This window comes from Typha angustifolia, chromosome 11 (genome assembly GCF_048772165.1).
Source record: "Typha angustifolia cultivar Huaian chromosome 11, ASM4877216v1, whole genome shotgun sequence".
Lineage (NCBI taxonomy): Eukaryota > Viridiplantae > Streptophyta > Magnoliopsida > Poales > Typhaceae > Typha > Typha angustifolia.
Window position 1 is genome coordinate 15,855,883 of NC_133249.1, and position 20,392 is coordinate 15,876,274.

Here is a 20,392-nt window from a genome sequence, read left to right on the forward strand (position 1 = left end):
CTAATATATTATATAATCACAATACAGTTTGATAATTCAGTAATTATATTATTATTATATTATTATCATATTATAATTTGATAATATATTTTAATATATCATTGGAGATGGCAAATTAATCGTTTGTGTATTAGAATAGCTTTATGGGATATTCAAAAATTATATCTCAACTAAAAGCTATAATAAATGATATCCAAATAAGTGTCATTTATTCCATTTTCTTATTCTATTTACTTAACCTGCGTTTAGCATAGATTTCCTAAAATAAAGAGAGATTTATTTAATCCTCAGGCCTTAGTACGAGTTTAGAGTAGCATTTAAACATTTTACAAATAAGAACCCCTTAACATAGTTTCTACTTAGATGCAATATACTGCAGGATGCTACATTGCTACATCAAGGCTACAGCACTAATATGGGATTGAAACTGTACAAACTTTTCAAATACAAGACTATTGTATGCCACCATCTCTATATCCAGATCCAGTACTGGTTAACAGGCCACTTAGGAAAGTATGATGTAGAAGTAGATCAGTTCTCCGACATTATCGTGTTCCATCCTTCAGCATAGACAGCCAGACAGACTACCTACATTTCATGTCCTTGCATTTTCTCGCATTCTTTCAACAATATGCCGGCTCTTTTCCTCAATGTTGCGTCGCTTTTCTTCTAACTTATCTCCCATCCTCTTCCCAAAATCCAACATCCTTGCTCGCCTTCCAGATCTTTTCGGATTAATATCCTCTTCAAGAGGTACTGATGTTTGCTCCTCTGTTGCTACTATTGCCCTTGATGATATGTTCTCAGGAAAGTTTGTGCTGCTTACATTACTATCTTCTTCCGACTTGTCTGTCTTTAACAATGGTGCCATCGACTCCTCATTTGTGCCAGCATTGGAAGGCTGACTGGATGGAATAGGTGAACTATGAGAACTGGAAGACTCTACAGGAATTTCCTTGGTTGGCTGTTGAACCTCTATTTTTTCATCTTTTTTGTCAAAAGAAGGGGAACCAATATTGCTTTTGTTGCTATTATCAACCTTCGCCTTAGCTTCCTCTTGTTGGGAGCCAGATGTACCAAGCCCTTTCATATCATTGGTCTCTTGGCTTACCCATATGAACGGGGCATCCTTGCTTGGGATCCAATCATCTTTCTCAGCTAACATCCATGGCATGCAAATGCTTTCACAGTTTGGGAGGACCAGATTTTCGCGAAGTGCAGCCTGAAGAGTAACATCATTCAACATTAGAGATGCCTCGAGACATACTATCAGATCTCTACTGAAAAGACTAGAGAACCATGTTACCATTATACCAGAAAAAGAAGATTCTTGCTGCACAACACTAAGAAATCTAATTGTCAAAAAGCAAGAAAATAACAAAATAATTGTTCATATACTACCTTAAATCGGTTGCTGATAAGCAGAGCAATATGGCTGCTGGTGATTTTACGATCGCCAACTGAGGACTCCAAGTTCCACTCTATTTCTGGCATAGATGGAAACCCAAACCACAGCTGATCAGAAGGTGGCGCCTTTATGTGTATACGCAAAGTACCTCGAATTGATGTCACCTTTATTCCCAAGGAAAGAGGTACCTTAAAACAAAAAAAAACAAAATCACATACTTCAGTCACATTTGAAATAGTCAAATACCATCCAAATAAAAGCTTTCTAGGTCTCAAACCAAGGTCTGCATTGCGCAAAGAGATTCCTATCACTATCATGTTGTAAACTTGTAATGCTATTTAAAAAGTAATTTAGATGTGACACTGACTATGATGTCATGCAACTCTGGTATGATGCATAGGCTACACAACAGAAGAAAAAATAAATCAAAAGGATAAGAGAATATGTGGTTCTTAAATCCTATTCAATCAACCCTAATTTTGGTGTTGGCAAAAGGCACGGCAACATGAACTGAAAACTGAAAAGTGTTTTCTACATAATGTAAGTCAATATTTTGCAAGCTATTTCCAATCTATGAACCATCAGGGCTTGTCATTTTCTTGGGCCAATCTTGATAATCGCAGTTAATATCCAATCTTTCAGGGCATGAACTAATCAATATTGTTAAAACTTCTTCAGACTGGTCAATTTGCAATATCGTTTCTAGACCAGAGATAATTCCACTAATCTAGCAACGTAATACCCATCAAGAGATTCTCTGAAAAATAGAAACCTGTGAAACTTGGTCAGCAATAGAATGTAAGATTCCCTTCCACCTTGACATGTAACTTGATGTCCAACTGGAGCTCTTCGACTGTTTTAATCCATCTGATACAGAAACACATTAGTTCCTGTTTGTAGTTTAGAGTACAGAACAAAATTCTACTATCAAGCTGGATACAAAGGATACAACTTCTTAGCAGCAAACCAGCTAGCATTTGGTCACAACATGCACAAAGAAAAAGCTATTAAAGAAAGGAATACAAAAATGTCATAAGGACAAACTGATACTAAGAAGAACAACATGGGATGTTTAAAGATTCTGGAAATATCTATTAATCATCAATTCCAAAGTCATAGGCAAGACTAGTGACAATGGAATATTGTGATATAAAAGAGGGTTTCTGAAGCTTTGATAGAAAACTATTGAGAGTATACTGTCTTATTCTATCGGATAAGCTCATCAGAACCAAGCATATATTTGTAAATCCGTACTCACCTACTTCATCTTTATTCTCCATTTGAGAAGATAAATCTCTTGAAGATTTCAATTGATGTCCATAATGCTCAATGCCCTCAAGAAAATCTTCACTTACCTCCCCATTAGAATCTGTTTCTAAACTTGCTCTTATTATGTCTTTTTGCAACTCTGGTTCATGAACTTCAAGCCTCGTAGCAATGTGCAATAATATTCCACCAGAGTATTCGAAATCAACCTCCACAGCCCAGACCTCATTCAAGTCCAACGGAAGAACTCTCATTCTGTAGATATAAGGTGGAACATTTCCAAGATCTAAAGCAGTGCATGTAATCTCACCAATGTATGTTGGCGTCCTCAAATTTGACAATGTTCTCTGCTCAAATAAAAGAGGAAAACATGAAGGACATCTTTAAGAATATAGTTTTTTAAAAAGATTGACTAGAGCACCAATGACCTGAATGCGTGCTTTAATAAAAGTATTTATCTCGTCACTTCTTTTTGCATCAAAAAATAGCCGTGACAATAATAGGTTCCAACAAAGTGTAGCCTCATCGTTAACAAGCTTCTCATCAGAACCTGCATCAGGAAAGGTGGGAGACTGCTCCTTGTAGCCTAGAGAAGAAGTTGGTAGATAAGGTTGCACCAAATCTTGCAATGAACTCCTGGAGGATTTTTCTTCACCAGAGCTTTTTATGACTACATCAGTTGATGATACTCCATGAGAGGCACGTAACTTATCACCAATCTTTCGTTCACCTTGTGCAGACAAACCTGAACTTGCTTTACTTTCTAAAGCAGTCTTCAAATAAGGCTTCTTTGCAAGCTTTTTCAGGAACAGACGGACTTTTGAAGATCCATCAATCCTATTTGTCTTGTCCATAGCATCACCGGAAAGTACAGAGGGCTTGAGAAAGCAAGGGTACTCGGCATTTAAGGATGCTATATATCTGTGGAACTCTTCGCTCAACTGTCCATACCATTTACATTTTGTCATGTCAGGAGAAGATGCAAGACGAAGTGCTTTGCACCATGATTCCTTTTCCCAAGAAGTCTCAGCATACAAGTAACATGTTTTACTTCCATTATAAAGGTTTGATTCCTTTCTTTCCAATCTTATTGGATATCTCTTAGCCCTGAACATAGAAATAAAAAGCAAAGTTAGAACTTGGACGTTGAAAAAAATCTATATAATCTACGTTTTGTTGGACAGCCAAGAAGAACAATGTAAATAGCCACTTGATAAACCAAGACTGGCAAAGGGGAAAAAAACAATTGTAACATAGTACTTCTAATACATAATAGACTTTAGAACATCCAAAGGTTTGATTTAATGCGAAACTTTGTATTAAACAGATGAATTGAGGAAACTAGTCCATAGAGTTGATATCAATCTTTGGATGCTATCTCTGTTGTTGCTATGTCAAGCTGTATCTTTCCAGCAATATTTTGTACAGGCAAAATGGATGGCATGTCTCAATATTCATGAAAATGAATACAAAGATAAAGAGCTGATTTACAAAAGTATGTACCTCAAGAATATGGTAAAAAATGGACGATATATAGTGTGACATTTTTTTTTAAAGTTGATTGGAGCTAATGGGCTAAGTGGGCCATGACTTGTGCAGCTAGAATATTACAAAATCTTGTGCATCCTGCTCCTCCTGCAATTCCTGCAAAATACTCCCCACTACACTGCTGCAAAGAGGAGTTAAATCCAACATAGGGGCTTGAAAGCCCCCACCCCTTGCCATTGTTGTGCCACCTTAATGGTGCTATACGATTTAACATTTAACACTACAATATGCACGCATGTAATAAAATAAGAAAAACTACCAGAATTACAGTTGAACAAGGTTGAACTCTCATATGAGATGTTTCTATATCAGAAGGGCCCTAATATGTACTCACCACTTGCGTGAAGATAGATCAGAACCAGAAACAGCCATCACAGAACAATCGCGTAGTTCCAAAGTTACACTAGAACCATCAAGGTCTGACAAGATTAGTGAGTGGTCTTTAATTTTAGCATACTTCTTGATAGGAAGAACCTCCACACCATTCTTTTTATTCTTTATCTCTTTGCTACCTCCAGTTGGTGACCCATCAGTAATTTTGGGAACTTTCTCTGGTGCTAGTACCCAAACAAAACCCTACCATCCGTCAAAACATAAGAAACACGAGTTTGGTATGAGAAAGTAAAAAAAATTATGTGAATGCAATGAAATAGAAAAGTTAGCCATATAGTTTTCCAACACATGAAATCAAGCAGAAGAATAGAGAAATTATCTCAATTTTTTCTTGATTTCTTTAAGATATTCCAGTCACTGTGAGTTTGATAGTAAAATTTCTCTTTGTGAAAATAGATTGCATGATAAGAAAAATAAATAATAAGTGGTCAAAAAGTTCAGCAAAGCCACCTCATCGACCAAATGCAAAACCCATATTCATCAAAATATAACAAGTACTTCATTCGGATGAAGGGCGGTCAAAAGCTTGAATTTGTTAACAAGAAATTAAATATGTATTCTAAGACGTGACTCACTTTGTTAAAGTCCATAGTTTCTACATAAGATGATCTTAGTAGTGCATTCTTTAATTTGACAAAGTATCCATACTTCAGTACAAGGGTAAAATTATTATCAATAAGACATTTCAATATTAAGGCTGTTAAGGTGTAAGCAGGCTATAATTTAATGAACAATGCAAGAAACTAAATGTGTCAATAAGCTATATTTGTTAGAGATATGTTCTCCAAACTAGGGAACCAAAACTTTAGCGATATGACTAAAGGAGTTGAACGAGTAAATTTCGAGAAAACAAATAGGATCCAATTGGTGGTCCATATAAAAATGGTCTTAGCTACATAAAAGAATAAGCTTTCTTATCAACAAATAAAAGTGCTATGTATTTACCAAAATTCCAGGTTGAAAATTTGAACATGCTAATGCAATTGAAAGAACTGACGAACAAAAGAATACAAGTGATGGAGTAGCGTCAGAAGCTCTAAGTAAGTTCCCCTTTTCTATATTGCTCTAACTTGAAAGCCAATGCAGTTTCTTTTTTAGCTTTGCTAGACTTTCAAAAGGAGCCAACTTTTCACTAGAACTAACCAAAACTACAAGAACCCAGCATGTACATCATAATTTTTTTTTCAAAAAAAATTAATAATAATATTCCCAAGCCAACCAAATCAGGAATGCCCAAATAGAATAAAACCCAGGATACCCAAAACCCACAAGATTCCAAATACCCACAGAATCATGGAAAAATTAACACGAAGCAAACCCAGAGGCAATGCCGATATCCCTGACCTGCTTATTACACGGATAAGTAAACGTTCGCTCGCTCTCGAGATCACGGCCTTCTTGCCGCTCCAACACCTCGGGCGCCGACTTCTTCCGAGAGAATCGGTCGATTACCCACAGAAGGGCCAATGCCTCGACGGCCACGAGGCCCAGAAACCCGAATAGTAATCCGAACAAGAAGGAAGCAAGCATGGCGGCGGATCCACGACGAGCGAGTTTGGGGTGGGAGTGGAAGGAAATGGGAATGAGCACGAAACTTAATGCAGACGAAGAGGGGTCGCGTTCGAGCGTTGGATTTTTGGGATCGGGAATTCGCGATGGGGAGAGGGGCAATATCGGAAGCGGAATGGATTCTTGTCGTGATTACTGAAGAAATTAAATATATTTTTTTGGCCCACGGAGAGGGATATACGTCACTATCCGATACTGAGCAGAGAAATAGTTTATCCACAATTCCGTGGATAAGTCCCATTTCTTTTTATCTTTAAAGAAAAAAGACCACACCACATGAGGTAGTAGTCAAAACAAAATTTACCAATTTTATTATGCCATATTCATCTATTTTAATGTTCTTAAAAGTCAAAACCACTAGCATAAATATACCAAATTCAACTACTGACTCGTTATATTGTATTCCTATAAAAGAATTATCCAATCTTAATCAAAGATAGACGTTAAATTCAAAAACAAATGACATTCCAAGACGACAAATCTGTAACCAGTCGGTTACTAATCAAAGATTCTTTTCTTTTCTACTGAGCAAAAGCAGACAGAAAGTGAACAGTGGAAAAAGGACGAGTAGGCTCTTCGGATGGCTTGGAACAAGGGAAAAGGACAACGTGTGGATGTTGTGCAGTTAATTGCCTCTGCGTTTCTCTTCAGATACAAGCATTTCAAAGTGCAATGCAACACCAGTTGTACTTCTTCTCTGCAATCCATACTCAACTAGAATTGAAAAGATTGAACCATCAACAACACATTGAGGGTCATAACTTATTTGTCAACTTAAAAGATGCTTACAACCAAAACCTTAAAATTACAGTTATTCTGGCTAAGAAAAGCTCAAATTAGTCCCAGCATAGCCCTATGATCCATCAAGAAGTCACCAAAGCATTTACAAGGTTTCAACTTCTGCGAAAAAAAGAGAAAGGCTATGGGAGGAACGTGGGTTAAGGAAAAGATCTATTTACATCGAGTGAGTTCTGAAGAAGTTAAAGTCATGGTGGTATACTCCCAACTGCTTCAACCAGGAGTCGGCGGCACTATACAGGGTACTGATCCTTCTATCGTCGGAGGTTTCTGGATTGTTCCACAGAGTCTCCAGCATTCTGTAACTTGCCAACCCAAAAGGGGAAAGAGTGACGCACTTGTTTTGCTTCATTTTCCTCCCAGCTCGGTAAGCTATACCATCGCTCATTCCATCTTTCATGTCCAGTGCTGTGTTATCTGCAAGAGTCACATAGAAGAAAGATTGCTAGATGAATGATAATTCATATGAAGTAGAAGTAGCAGAGAAAAACTTCTCGTTGACAAACTAAGTGGGCTAAAACCAGAATGCAAGATGACATGAAGTCGAAAAAAGGAAAAAGAAATGCATCTAGTGGTTTAATGTGGACTTTGCTCCAAAATTCAAGGTAAAACACAGTGTTCATAATGTGCCAGATACCAAATTACCAACCAGTGGCATACATGGAAGCAAATAATCTCAAATTTGGAGTATGAGAATGTGGCACTATCAGAGTAACAAAATTTTGTAGCTTAAAAAAAAAAATTTTACAACAGGATTAACAAGAATGTTTCATAAGTAGATGTGAAAGTATCATAATACAAGCAATGAAACAACTATCAAATGCATTACAAGAACAATACAAGTATTCATTGGATTAATCTAGCATTAGGTGAGAAAATCATTAATCAAGCCAACATTAGATTCAGCCCAATGATAGTAGTTTATAGATTCATTAGCCCCAATCTGAAATTATACGTCTCCTGAGGATCGAGACTTTACAAGAAAGATCCTGATGGTTTACATTTATAACATATCTAATAAATAAAATCCATGAGATTGCAAAAGCAGAGCTAGATAACGGATAAGCTCTCCTACGACATTTCCTACTTAATATAAACTCATATCCTCAAGCCCTAAAGAGGGTAATGCGTACACTTATTAACACCAATTATCTTCAATATCAGTAGGTTATTAGCATAAATTGAAATTGATAAAAAAAACTATTGGAAACCAATCTCCTAGTTAGTAATTTAGTATGCATATACCTTGCTCGTCCCTTGCTGATAAGTGTAATATTGGTGTACCACTGTACCAACCTTTTTCGAAGTTATGTGACCCACTGCTTCATTATGGACTAAACACTCCTATGAGTTAATTTCATGCAGGTTTGCTCAACTCACGTTTGCCGAGATCTACTATAGACAAACACTCACTAGCATATTGTGTGATATGAAATTTTAAACCCCCTAGTAGTTAGCATTTCATATCTATGCACTTTATTTATATTTAGTATAATACTCATGCATGATTGTTCTACCTACTGATTTAGCTGATGCAGAAAAAGATAATATCTCCAATCTGTCAATTGATATACCTAAACATGAGAGTGTAATGTTCTTTAATAATAATATCTGAGCCATCTTAATTGAAATTTATTAATGAAAAGAAGTGATCAGAATTAAAGGCTAGGAGGCACAGACAATTTATATTGCATGTCGTCTCTATGTCCGACTGAACACTCGTTGGATGCATATCAGACAATTCTACGAAGAATCCGATATTTAAGAAATTATAGAATAAAATTGGACACTTTTGAACAATCTTGAGACACGTTTTGAACATATGATTGATGATATGCTATAAAAGTTTATAATAAAAATTATCTATTGTAGATATTTCTTGCATATGCTACAAAAATATAATGTAGCCATCACAAGTTAGTTCATCCGAAAAAATTAATATTAATGCAAATTTGTGTAAAATCATAAATTCGCCTATGTCATCCACTATAGCTAAGTAATGATAGCTAGCTATTTATTCTCATAATATTGAATTTTATTGTCACGTATTAGCATTATAATTTTTGGCTTTGTGGTATTGTGTACATTTTATTTTTCTCTCGTTAATAATTTATGCATGCATCTGTATTATATTATAAGTTTTGAAAAATATTTCTTTAAATGTATCAATAATATATATATATAATGCTTTTAATTATTTATCTTTGTTGTGTCTCGTGTCCTATTTTTTTTCAAAGCTTATCATATCTCTGAGTCCATATCATATTATATTCGTTCTTTGTACTTGTGTTTGTGCTTCTTAGATTAAGAGTTGAAGGTCTTGTAATGGACCAAGATATACCAACCAAGGATTGTTGAGTTGGTGAAACATTGAGATTGGATAATAGTCAGAACAATAAGCGCAACTGACACCGTAGGCATAGGGAAGCACACTATGTTTGGGTCATGTAAATTATAGTTATGATCTGTTTATTAGTGTTCATTACTTCTTTATTAACTTCTTGACTGTTACCATTTATAGGTTGTAATCTTGTATATTTGATACAAACATGATGCTACCAAATATTATTTTGTGCATATAATAAGTTTCCACATATATCATTTAGTAAATGTATACATATATTAGTTTAGTTTATCACTAACAGAATTTTACATGCAGTGTATATATATCATATCAATTATTTTTGATATATTAAAATGTCAGTAGGGTGACCGACTAACAACCCACATACTGTGAATGCTTTTTGCAACATTGGCACAGATGAAGTTATAATATTGGAAGAAAAGATAAGAATGTTACCGATAGATGCATTAGAAGATGTTAACTTATTATCACGATCGCTAGTCAAAATGCAAAATTATGTTGCCAGACCGAGCTGTGAAAATAACCTCTCTAGTAAGAGAGGTTGGCAGTATTTCTCTTGCTTACTTTGAGATATATTCAGTAGAAACTTTTGTGGATGGGCTTTCACTATATCCAATCAAGCCAACTTTCGATCCTTTGCCTGGTGGGAAATGAGATGCAACAAAAGGTCAAAAATTATATGCTCATTTACATGTTATAGCGTGTCAGGATGCATCTGACAACCATGAGGAATCTTGTAGACTTTTATCCATTTGGAAGAAGAAAAGGCATATTTGAATATTTCTGAACTATAATTCAATTAGATATTATGCCCTTGGATTAATGATCTCTCAAAGAAAATAAAGATTCTCAAGAGGTCCTTCGCTTGCCCTTCCCTCCTGCATTCATATGTGAATCCTCACAAGCCTCCATTAGACACTTTCATATGCCTAAAGTTTGATAAGCCTCCTCCACACCTATGAACCTCAGCAATCTTCAATGTTGCTTATGATTTCCACTGCCATCTCTTAGTACGACGACCGAATGCTCCCTCTTTTGAGACCACCCTTGATGAATAGGCCCTTCCAATGAAACAGGTATCATCACCCACCACTTGACATTCTTCCCTTTCATAAGCTCTCTCTAAACTTTATTGCAATGGCCCAATCTCATTAGTATCCCTCCACCATATCATAAGCTTAAAAAGGGACCTTTAACAAACTGAGCTAAGATTTGGAGACCAAAGAGGTTGTTGGTTGCAGTTAAAAGAGTCTCTCCTCTTGATCATCTTAAAGGAGCCCGTTACAATAGCGAAAGACCTGTTGTCTTACTTATCCAAATAGGCCATGCATCCATTTCTTTTCCTCACTATGCACTTCAACTTTTCAACATAAACTTGTCTTTTCCGGATACCTAATGTGATGATTGATAAAGAAAAAGTACAAAATATTGATTATGTCTAAACAGAAGTAATTAACTCATTTCCATTTTCCAATTGCCATAGTAAACTGGCCATGAGACAGGATAAGAAAGCTTAAAAATTGTCATCTCTAACATCTTTCATTTCATGAGTTGTACTTCACTAATGAAGGATATTATGACATATCCAGTGATCCATCTTTCAGTATAGTGGGATGTGACGCCAATAAAGTCATCACACATTAAAGTTAATGTATGGACTATGGACAAGACTACTTCTAAAGATTCCGACTAGTTAGATCAATTAAATAATCCACTCCGACTAACTTGCGGTGGATGCAGCAAAACTAGGAAATTAGATTTCAAAAAAGTCTCCAGTAAAACTTGTATCTGAAGATTTCCACATTTGAAAAATAGCTAGTAGAGAAATGTTCTAATAAAGCAGAAACTGCTCATGTCCAATCTCATTAACAAGTTTTAGTCTTGATCATCTTTCCTATCAAGAAAAGGTATTTTTCCTAGGTTATAATCTATATGTACAATGATTCACCCCCAGACATAGCTAATTGAGTTGATAGAACAGATATACAAGAAAAGATACCTTTACGTATAAAATCAAAGTTTGCAGCTTTGCATGAAACGGAATTTTATCAGTTCTTCCAAAATAAGCAATAGAAAAATGTAGACATACCTTGGAATAATGAGGACAAAGTATGATATGTTAGAAAACATGTAGACATATCCCTCAAATTTCCATGAGAAGGGATATGGTAAATAGGATACCTGATTAGGGAAAAAGGAGAAATTAAGAACTGAAGTCCCATGAAGCAAATTATTTTGCATAGAAAGAACCACCAAATAACCTAAAGAACAAAGGGCATGTTCCTGATCACTACAACCCTTTTAAACCTAAACAGTCATGATTTTTACATGTTCTGTAATGTCTACCTTACTCATAATACAGTGTTCATACAATATTTTCTTGACCATTGGTTCACTCATTCTGAACTAAAGAGATACTTGCTCTTTCACAGATTCACAGGCATGGTTGACATCAAAATTCCCTGAAGTCCTTCAGATGTTCCTAGATTCCAAAAAGGAAATAGAAGAATATGGAAAACTTAGAAAGTAATAAGTACCATGCAACTGACATCCAGCTTGCAGGCGAAAGTTCGACACTCTTCAATGTGGTCAAACCTGGATGACCTTGAGCTAGTTCATTTACCTAGACAACAACATAAAGTTTCAAACAGAGAAGATGATATAACAGACTCTGGCTAGCATGTCCATCAGAGTTTTAGCTCCAAAGTAATAAAAAAAAACTTATCATGAAACTCAATTAAGCAAATCATTTAGTAGAAAACTCTGTACCTTGTCAAAGAGGGGAAGCCTTCGATAAGGAGAATCTTGCTCAACAAAATCAAAGTGCAAGTGCCCAAAGCGTTCCCTTGGCAGAAATGAAGTGTCAAGATCATAGATCGAGTCCTCAGATATTGCATCCCATGACCTAGAAAGCTTCTCGCTCGTGCTGTCATCACTCCAAGAATCACTCTCGCTCTCCTCACACCCAGTCCTGACAAAGGAAAAGCAAAAAAAAAAAAACAGTTCAGGTGTGGGTTTGCCATGGACTGTGAACGTATAAATATTGCATCCCAAAAGATTTAGTTCAACTAGGGACCTAGAAATGGTATGAGCTCTGCCGGTGTAAATCTGAAGAGCAGATAAATATGGAACAAAGTATTGGACTACAATCTCGCCACTACTTAGGCAAATTGGTACACCAAGGCCATAAGCACTGCACTCAGCATACTGATCCCATAGGTCCTCAAGGATGAAGCACTGAACCAAGTCCTTTCCATCCAGTTGCCAGAGGCTGTTTGGATCTCTAAAGCATGTCTGCATTATCGTCATCTAATATTTAGAATCATCAAAAGCTGCCAATAATTATGCATAACAGTGCAACCTGGAAACTGAGAGACTTTTTTTGGCAACAAAAGAATGAAAGGTAAGTTGTATGTAAAGAGTTACACAACTGAAGTGGTCCTTATAACTGAAAGGAGAGTTAAAAGACCAAATTTTGAAGTCATGCATAACTTTGATAACTCCAGAAAAGGAAAAGGTAGAACAGAAAAGGAAATTTTTATTCTATTCCGCAAGTACACATAAAAATTCCCACCAAAGGAGAGAAGCCTCAGTATAACTACGGCTATGTTTGGATGGAGAGAAGAGTAAAGAGGAGAGAAGAAAACTAGAAAATAAAATAACTTCCTCTTCTCTTGTTTACATATGAGGGATAGAAGGGAAGAAAAACTATTTCTGTTTGGTTCAAGGGAAGAAGTTGAACTTCATTTAAAACTCACCAATTGAGTGGAAAGACATCTATAAACACAACTATAAAGTATGCATGTAAGAAATTAGACTTCAATCCATGAACCATATTCACTCTATATACAGACAGAAAACACAAGCAGAAAGGAGGAAAGTGATGAACTAAATCCAAGCTCTTAAAACAATGAAATCTTTCCAAAAAGAGAGCGAAAAGAATAAGACAGCTGTGCTCATCAAACGGGAATTGAGCCAAGAAATCACACAAAACCAACAAAATAGAACATAACCAATAGAAATTAACGGTCGTAAAGGATTAAAAGGGAATAAAAGAGGCACCTTGGGAATGGCATAGGACGGCACGGACGGTGTGGCGCGAGCGAGGAAGGTCTCGAGGTTAGATTGCCTTCGCAGTTTCGCCGCCATTCCCTTCACTACAATTATACTCTTATACGATTCCTCTTCCTCTATATATCCCCCACAAGAAACTGATATCAAGATTCAATACTCCTCCTTTATTAGCATCGAAGAGCAAAAACACCAACAAAAACAAAGATCACAAGCAAAAAGAGCAAGACAGAAGAGAAACCCAAGTTGCTCCTTTTCTCTCTATCCCAGGAATCAGAGGCAATGGAAACCTTGAAGGCTATTATTGAACCAGAAATAAGAAAATCTTCTACTCTCCAAGCCCAAGTAAGGAAAGTAACCAAGCTTCATTAATGCTGGGCCTTCTCTTCTCTCTATAGTCTATCCAACAGCACAGAGGGACTTCAACTAAGGAAAGAGAGATCAAGATAGAGATAGACCAGGACAAGAATGGAAAGAACCCAAAGAAGGAAACTTGAGAAGCGGGATTGACAGATGGAGAGAGGAGGAGTTCTGTTTTAATTTACAAATTGGTTTCTTTTTGTTCTGCTCCGCTGCATGAACATCAACTGAAGCTTTCTTTTGGGGTGAATCTCTTCCTCTCCGCTTTCGGCTTCTGGGTGGGTCTTGGACTAATGGCGTCAAGAGGGAATCGAAGGAGCGGAGGAGAGGAGACGAGTGAAGAATTTGGACTACTTTAGAGAGAGAGAGAGAGAGAGAGAGAGACCGGTCGCTTCGCCGCGTGGTTTGGAGCGTTGGAATACTTTACTGGCGTCCTGTCTATTTTTTTTTATCAGATTGTTTACAGCCCCCGGATGTAGGAATTCATTCCACGCAACTTGTCTAAATTACATTTTCGCCCCTCAAAGATAAAAAAGCATACAATACAAACTTGTTTATTATTATTTTTGGTACGGAGCATCAAAGAGCTGCGTACTAAATCTATGTGAATTTTCTGTCAAAAGAAAAACAAAATCAAGCGGCATAAAAAAAAAAAAAAAAGACATTCACTGCTTAAAATCCAAACCAATCACGTAACTAGTTTAAAAGTGTAGCTTAATAACTATACGTAACTTCTTTCTTTTCTGCATGATCTAAAATATTCGCACTCTTTTCAAAGCAGATTTATAAAGGATCTCCACCGATCAATTATGATGAATATTCTCATTATTCTTTAATTTTCTGCTAAGATGCCCTTTGGGTGGCACTTTTTTCTCAAAGGTGGGGAAAAGGAAAATAAAAATTTGACTTATTAACCAAAAGAATATAATAAACACAGAGGTGGTTCATCCCTCGTATATCTTGAGATAAATATTCATCAAGTTATGGCATGTGCTAGTGATGTTATTTTAATTGTCTCCCAGTACTTTTCTATTTTTTTTAATTGCCCCCCCGCCCCCAAGAGTACTTGAAAGAGACTCTTCTTTTATTCTGATCTTATCTCTTTGAGACCAAAAATTAAAAAGACTTTTTTAGAACGGACCACTTCTATGTACCCAGCAGCTACAAAAATCACGGTGTAGTAAACTCTAAGTCGTCCAATATTTCCATAATTTGTCTAAAATGAAGGTGGTAATTAGCAAAGAGACACACCAAAAAAAAAAACCCATGAGCGGATGAGGGGCCCACTCGTACGGGCAGGGAGATACGAGCACACATCAGCACGTGACGACCGGGATAAAGAGTTTGAAGTTTTCTTCCCAAGCACGTGGTCCTGGGCCAGTTCTCTGGACTCCCCTCTTTCTTCTTCTTTCCTTTAGTCAAGCCTACAACCCCACCACCCGAATAAATCTGACCTCAGCCTTTGGTTAAAACACCCGTCCCTTTATCCTCCTCCTTTCTGTCTACCACGTTATATTACTAATTTAATCCATTAGAGAAAAAAAAAAAAAAAAAAAAAAAGACTCTGAGTTAATATTAATTTAACAACTAACAATAAATAATATTCTATTTATTTCGATCTTTTTTTATTATTTAAAATAAATAACGAAATGTGGTATGAGACATTAACGTGGAATATAATGTTTGTGGTTGGGTACCCCAGGATAAGGACCAGCAGGGGAATTGGCGTTGTCTGCATTTAAGCATCAATAATTGATTGGTGTTGGATATCTCATATCTTCGGTGATGGAGGTGGTTGAAGTAATTTAAGCCACCTACAAAGGTCTCATTTAAAGATATGATATCGACCACTAATTTTATCACTGCTAGTATTTTACGCAGCAACTCGAGAAACATGTTCAGTAGTACCCTTTGTACCATTTTTAGGGGCAGATAGAACAAGAACTAAGAAAACTTAAAAAAATAAATAATAGTATAATATTTTAAATTATACAATAAGATATAAAAGCTCGTAATATTAATTACTCAATGGGTTCATTTAGACTTAAAAGTTTAAAATTAAATCAATTTAACATTGAACCAATTATTTTAAGAACAAAACTGACTAGTATTAGAGATGTTAAAAGACACAATGTATATTGTTAGTCTGGTACATAACATAGTAGTAGAGTAGTATGATAGAATTTCTTTTATTATTATTATTCCCTCAAAAAAATTCACCAAATAATGGCCGGAAGCATCAGCAAGCATATTCTTAGTGTCCATAGCATTATTCCTTTTTTTTTTTTTCTGACTGATAGAGAACCCATAGGCTAAGATTAATTCAAATTAAGTAAACAATGTGCGTAGATTCTCTACAGGCCCAGCTGCACGAATTTCTTGCAGTCCCTTATCTCAGAAGGAATCCCTGCAGCTGTAACAACAGCTAGATTGAATTATTTTGCCATGCATGCTTTGCTGGTTTGAAGTAGTCTGAGGGCCATGGCCATTTGCTAACTGCTCTATTAATAGTATTTTGGATTGACTGTGGAATAGATCTTTTGGTAAGTCAATTGACTCAATTCTTATGTAAGTTCTTCAGCATAATTCCAACCAATTTGACCTGGTCTCAAAAGTCTAAACTTATTCTAGACTTGATTACCTTGCCAAAGTCGACAATGTTTAAGAAATTGTATATCGCAGACTGAGCTCATGAAGGAGAAATGGTAATAGAAAGATGTGTTCAAGTATAATATTTTAATATCATCCACTTGGTTTGGTTGCCAACCTCGTTCTGTTTACCTTAGAATGAATCTATACAAAGGAAAATTCAGCATTCTTGCAGGCTAATAACTAAGATGAATTCCACATTCAAAACCTAACCCCTTCCAGTAAGTTTGAATCTACTTTAATCCTACCATTCCACAGAATTAATAGTGATAAAATAAAAGAGGTAGCATGAACTCAATTTCCTTATTTCTATCATAAAATTATTCAGACAGCATTCAGACTTCGTAAAGGTTGCCAATTCAACCAAGTTTGTTCAAGGAAAATTCAGCTGACCTTATGATAGAACAAAAGTGAACATGGAAATCGAGTTCAGCCTTTGTTTCAGTTCTTCCTCTTAAGCACATCTCGAAACCAATACGCTGACATCTTCGGGTGTCGCACGAGAGTTTTGAAATCAACGTAAACCAAACCGAACCTTGATGTGTACCCTGACTTCCATTCAAAGTTGTCGAGTAATGACCATGCAAAATAACCGATCACATTTGCCCCGTCGTCAATCGCCTTCTTAAGCTCCATTATATAGCTCTGATAGTACTTAAGTCTTGTCGTATCATGCAATCCTTCAGACAGAGTGACATTACCGGGATCATCCATTCCTGTCAATATATCATGGTTGTTATGTGAAATATCAAACAATATACAGAGAACAGTGGATAAGCTATAATCTGATACCATTTTCAGATAGTATGACTGTTGGATTTCCATAGTGGCTTTTAACATAGGTAACAGCTTTATACATTCCCCATGGTACAATGTAAAGCCAAACGGAGTTTGCCTGCAAAGTTTATAAAATCTAGTCTATCTTATGTACAATAAGAAAGCAATCAGAAAATATTATAAATTTCAGAAGTTATAGAGCTTTTTGGATCACGTAATAAAACTAGACCTATAATCAAGACTTGATAATAAATGGCTTACTCTTGGTCCAATAGGCACCCCATTCCTCTCATCTGCAAAATATGAATTTAAAGTTAGAAAAAAAGAAGAAGAAGCTATACAGGAAAGTGACACGTTATTCTTCTTAAGAAGTTATAAAGAGTCAAATCCTGGATGATCTCGGAACTGAGATGAAGGTAAATACTCACAAGCAAATCCAGCATTCCAATCCATTGCATAACTAATGGCTTTTTGCGGCATGGGCCGATGAGGATCATATATATAGTAACTTGTGTATTGGTTGATACCCACAAAATCTACTGAGCCTTTCACCATCATAATTTCTTTGCTCGTGAACCTTGGAAGCCTTTCTTTAACAATCTGCTGCATTGATTTCGGGTACTCACCATAAATGATAGGATGAAGGAACCTGAAAATCATATGTCATCAGTTGAATGAATTGAATGTCACTAAAATTAAGATTATAGTTGCACACTCTTCATAATATTTCACAATTACCATCCCAAATGGAAGTCTCTTGATCTTTGAGCCGCAGCTTGGTCTGCCTCTGAATTGGTAAGAGGCTCGTACCAAACAAAATCCAAGAGAATTCCAATCCTCCCCTTTTGTGTAGCCTGACAAGTATTATTATGTCATAAGAATTAATCTGACACATTATCATGCTGTCAGAATTGATCTTCAATCATTTCCCTCTTGTTATCAGACAAGCATAACTCCAAGGAAGCATAACACATCCAATACTCTCTGTTTATCAAGAAGTTGTTTGATCTTACAACAAAAACACTGCAAATTCAAGTATACTAGTAACTGAAAACCAAACACTATCAATTGGATATTTGCCAATTGTGGATATTAGTATTAAGGATGCCGTAAGAAAGTTAGTGGGCAATGAAAACTAATAAAAATTCTGAATGCTGCACTTCTAACCTTCTTTCGCAAAGTTTATATCGAGAGTGCTTGTTCAATTAGGTGTTGGAGGAAAAAGTTCTTACCTGATACTTGTCGCGGTACCTCTTAACAGCAGCAGCATGAGAAAGGATAAGGTTATGAGCGACGATGTAAGGTTCAGTAGCTGAGTTTCCAGCTGAACAATTTGTACACCTTCCAGGAGCAAATTGACCATCATCATATCCGAGAGCTGCAACAACCCTTGGCTCATTGAATGTCATCCAGTTCTTTACTCTATCCCCAAAAGTCTTGAAGCAGAACTCAGCATAGTCTGCAAATGCTTTACTGCATATAGGAAACAACCAGATTAAAATAGTTTCCATATGGCATCAGATATCAACACTTGGTAGTTTCCATATAGCATCAGATGACATGCTATTAAGGAGTACAGCTCTTTTTTCCAGGATATAAAAAGAGTATAACTGCACACTTGCTAACAGTTGATTCTTGTTATAACTAAACCAAAATCTCTCAGTTCTGTTTCCTTGTGATTGTTTGCTATTGCTGCCATTTTTAAAGGATCAGAAATATGAAGAAGTAAAGCAAGTGCATTTGTTTATGGTTCATAAAGAGAGAAGAGCCAAACACACAGGAAATTAACTTTTTTAGTAATAAAATGATCATTAATATTTGTGATTGCTGCAGTGATAGAAGAAGAATGAAGAAGATCGATTTATAACTTACACTACATTTTTGCTCAGCAAACCATTGTACTGCTTCTCAAGTGCCTCTGGGAGATCATAGTGATAAAGATTTGCATAAGGAGTGATGCCTATTAGAAATTTCATAACCACATGAATTAGTCTCTCAATAATCCACAACCTTCAACAATAGGCCATCAATTATTTAAAATGTGGAGGAGCATAGCATACCCTTCTTTAGCATGTAGTCTATCAACCTATTGTAATATGCCACCCCTTTCCAATTCACCTTCCCTGCTCCATCTACATCATAGAGAACAAGAGCAAAAGAAATCACAAGTGTAACATATATGAAAAGATTAATAAACAGTAGAGAATCAGATTAATTACTTGGAAATATTCGTGACCAGGAGATGGAGAAGCGATACGCATCAAAGTTCATCTTTTTCATGATATCCACGTCTTCCTACCGAAATGAATACAGAAAGAAAAATAAAAATAAAACACTAAGAAATATTTGTAGGATATATAATTAATTGATATATCCAACCTTATAGCGGTGGTACTCGTCGACTGTAACATCCGCAGTAGCATTTTTTGCAATTTCCCCTGTTTGTTTATATCAAAACATATCAACAAGATTAAACATTTAAAATTAGTAAACATGAAAACTATAACATCTTGGATGCAAGAGGCTAAGTCTTGTCGTCACACTCTACCTGGTATGTGGACGAAGACATCCCAGATACTAGGCCCGCGGCCGTCCTTACGCGCCATCCCCTCCACCTGGTACGCCGACGCCGCCGTCCCGAAGACAAAGCCGGACGGAAAGCCGGCCCGGCTGAGCCCGCCATTTTCGTAAACTCCGGCTGCTGAGCGCCGGAGTTCAAGCAAAAGTACTAGGAGGAGGAGGAGGGGGTAGAGAGAGATCCTCATAGATTTGCTTCCTGGAAGAGGAAGGATTGAAAGAGTAGTAAGTGGAGTACATTTTGGAGGAATTTATAGTAGAGACGGATAAGATATTTTTGTAAAGCCTGCCCGTGAATAGCTAATGCGGACGTAGGCATTTCCTGACCGTTTGTGCATCAAGGACTGACAAGATCTGCTTTCGGTCTGTCGTTCTTCTCGTACCATGCATGGAGATATAGCACTAAAGAATACTACTACTGCTGATATCACCTGGGATCTAATTCAAATTATTTAGCAAGTTAAGTACAAATTGCAAGAGGTTTGTGCAGTATTATTATCGGATTGTTGTACTAAGAGGGAGTGTAGATTCCAGACTGCAGCGATGTGTGGTGTGAAAAGTCTTGGCGGTCAATAATGCCAAGTGTGGTCAGATGTATACATCGTATGTGG

The 20,392-nt window shown here is 36.5% G+C and overlaps 3 protein-coding genes across 4 annotated transcripts; all 3 read right to left on the minus strand.

Moving 5' to 3' along the window:
- Nucleotides 1–255: 255 nt before the first annotated feature.
- On the minus strand, nt 256–6,289 carry LOC140771023 (uncharacterized). Its single transcript, XM_073112375.1, has 7 exons — nt 5,960–6,289; nt 4,557–4,798; nt 3,103–3,781; nt 2,667–3,021; nt 2,181–2,275; nt 1,402–1,596; nt 256–1,222 (listed from the first exon to the last, which is right to left on the minus strand). Exons 1-7 carry the CDS (start codon nt 6,143–6,145, stop codon nt 596–598), a joined length of 2,379 nt encoding a protein of 792 aa, XP_072968476.1. The 5' UTR covers nt 6,146–6,289; the 3' UTR covers nt 256–595.
- Nucleotides 6,290–6,904: 615 nt separating this feature from the next.
- On the minus strand, nt 6,905–14,280 carry LOC140770260 (uncharacterized). Of its 2 annotated transcripts, XM_073111356.1 has the most exons (7): nt 13,410–14,280; nt 12,424–12,641; nt 12,117–12,318; nt 11,885–11,970; nt 11,437–11,528; nt 9,912–9,987; nt 7,260–7,399 (listed from the first exon to the last, which is right to left on the minus strand). In XM_073111356.1, the coding sequence occupies exons 1-7, from the start codon at nt 13,494–13,496 to the stop codon at nt 7,396–7,398; spliced, it is 765 nt and encodes a 254-aa protein (XP_072967457.1). In that variant the 5' UTR covers nt 13,497–14,280; the 3' UTR covers nt 7,260–7,395. The 2 variants fall into 2 exon arrangements, with proteins under 2 accessions (XP_072967456.1, XP_072967457.1); XM_073111355.1 differs by lacking the exon at nt 9,912–9,987 and having other exon boundaries at nt 6,905–7,399; nt 13,410–14,230.
- Nucleotides 14,281–16,711: 2,431 nt separating this feature from the next.
- LOC140770259 (beta-glucosidase 1-like) lies at nt 16,712–19,980 on the minus strand. The gene is made up of 11 exons (XM_073111354.1): nt 19,753–19,980; nt 19,584–19,642; nt 19,424–19,499; nt 19,265–19,336; nt 19,077–19,164; nt 18,437–18,677; nt 17,943–18,058; nt 17,633–17,853; nt 17,466–17,497; nt 17,220–17,322; nt 16,712–17,143 (listed from the first exon to the last, which is right to left on the minus strand). The coding sequence occupies exons 1-11, from the start codon at nt 19,967–19,969 to the stop codon at nt 16,869–16,871; spliced, it is 1,500 nt and encodes a 499-aa protein (XP_072967455.1). The 5' UTR covers nt 19,970–19,980; the 3' UTR covers nt 16,712–16,868.
- Nucleotides 19,981–20,392: the final 412 nt, after the last annotated feature.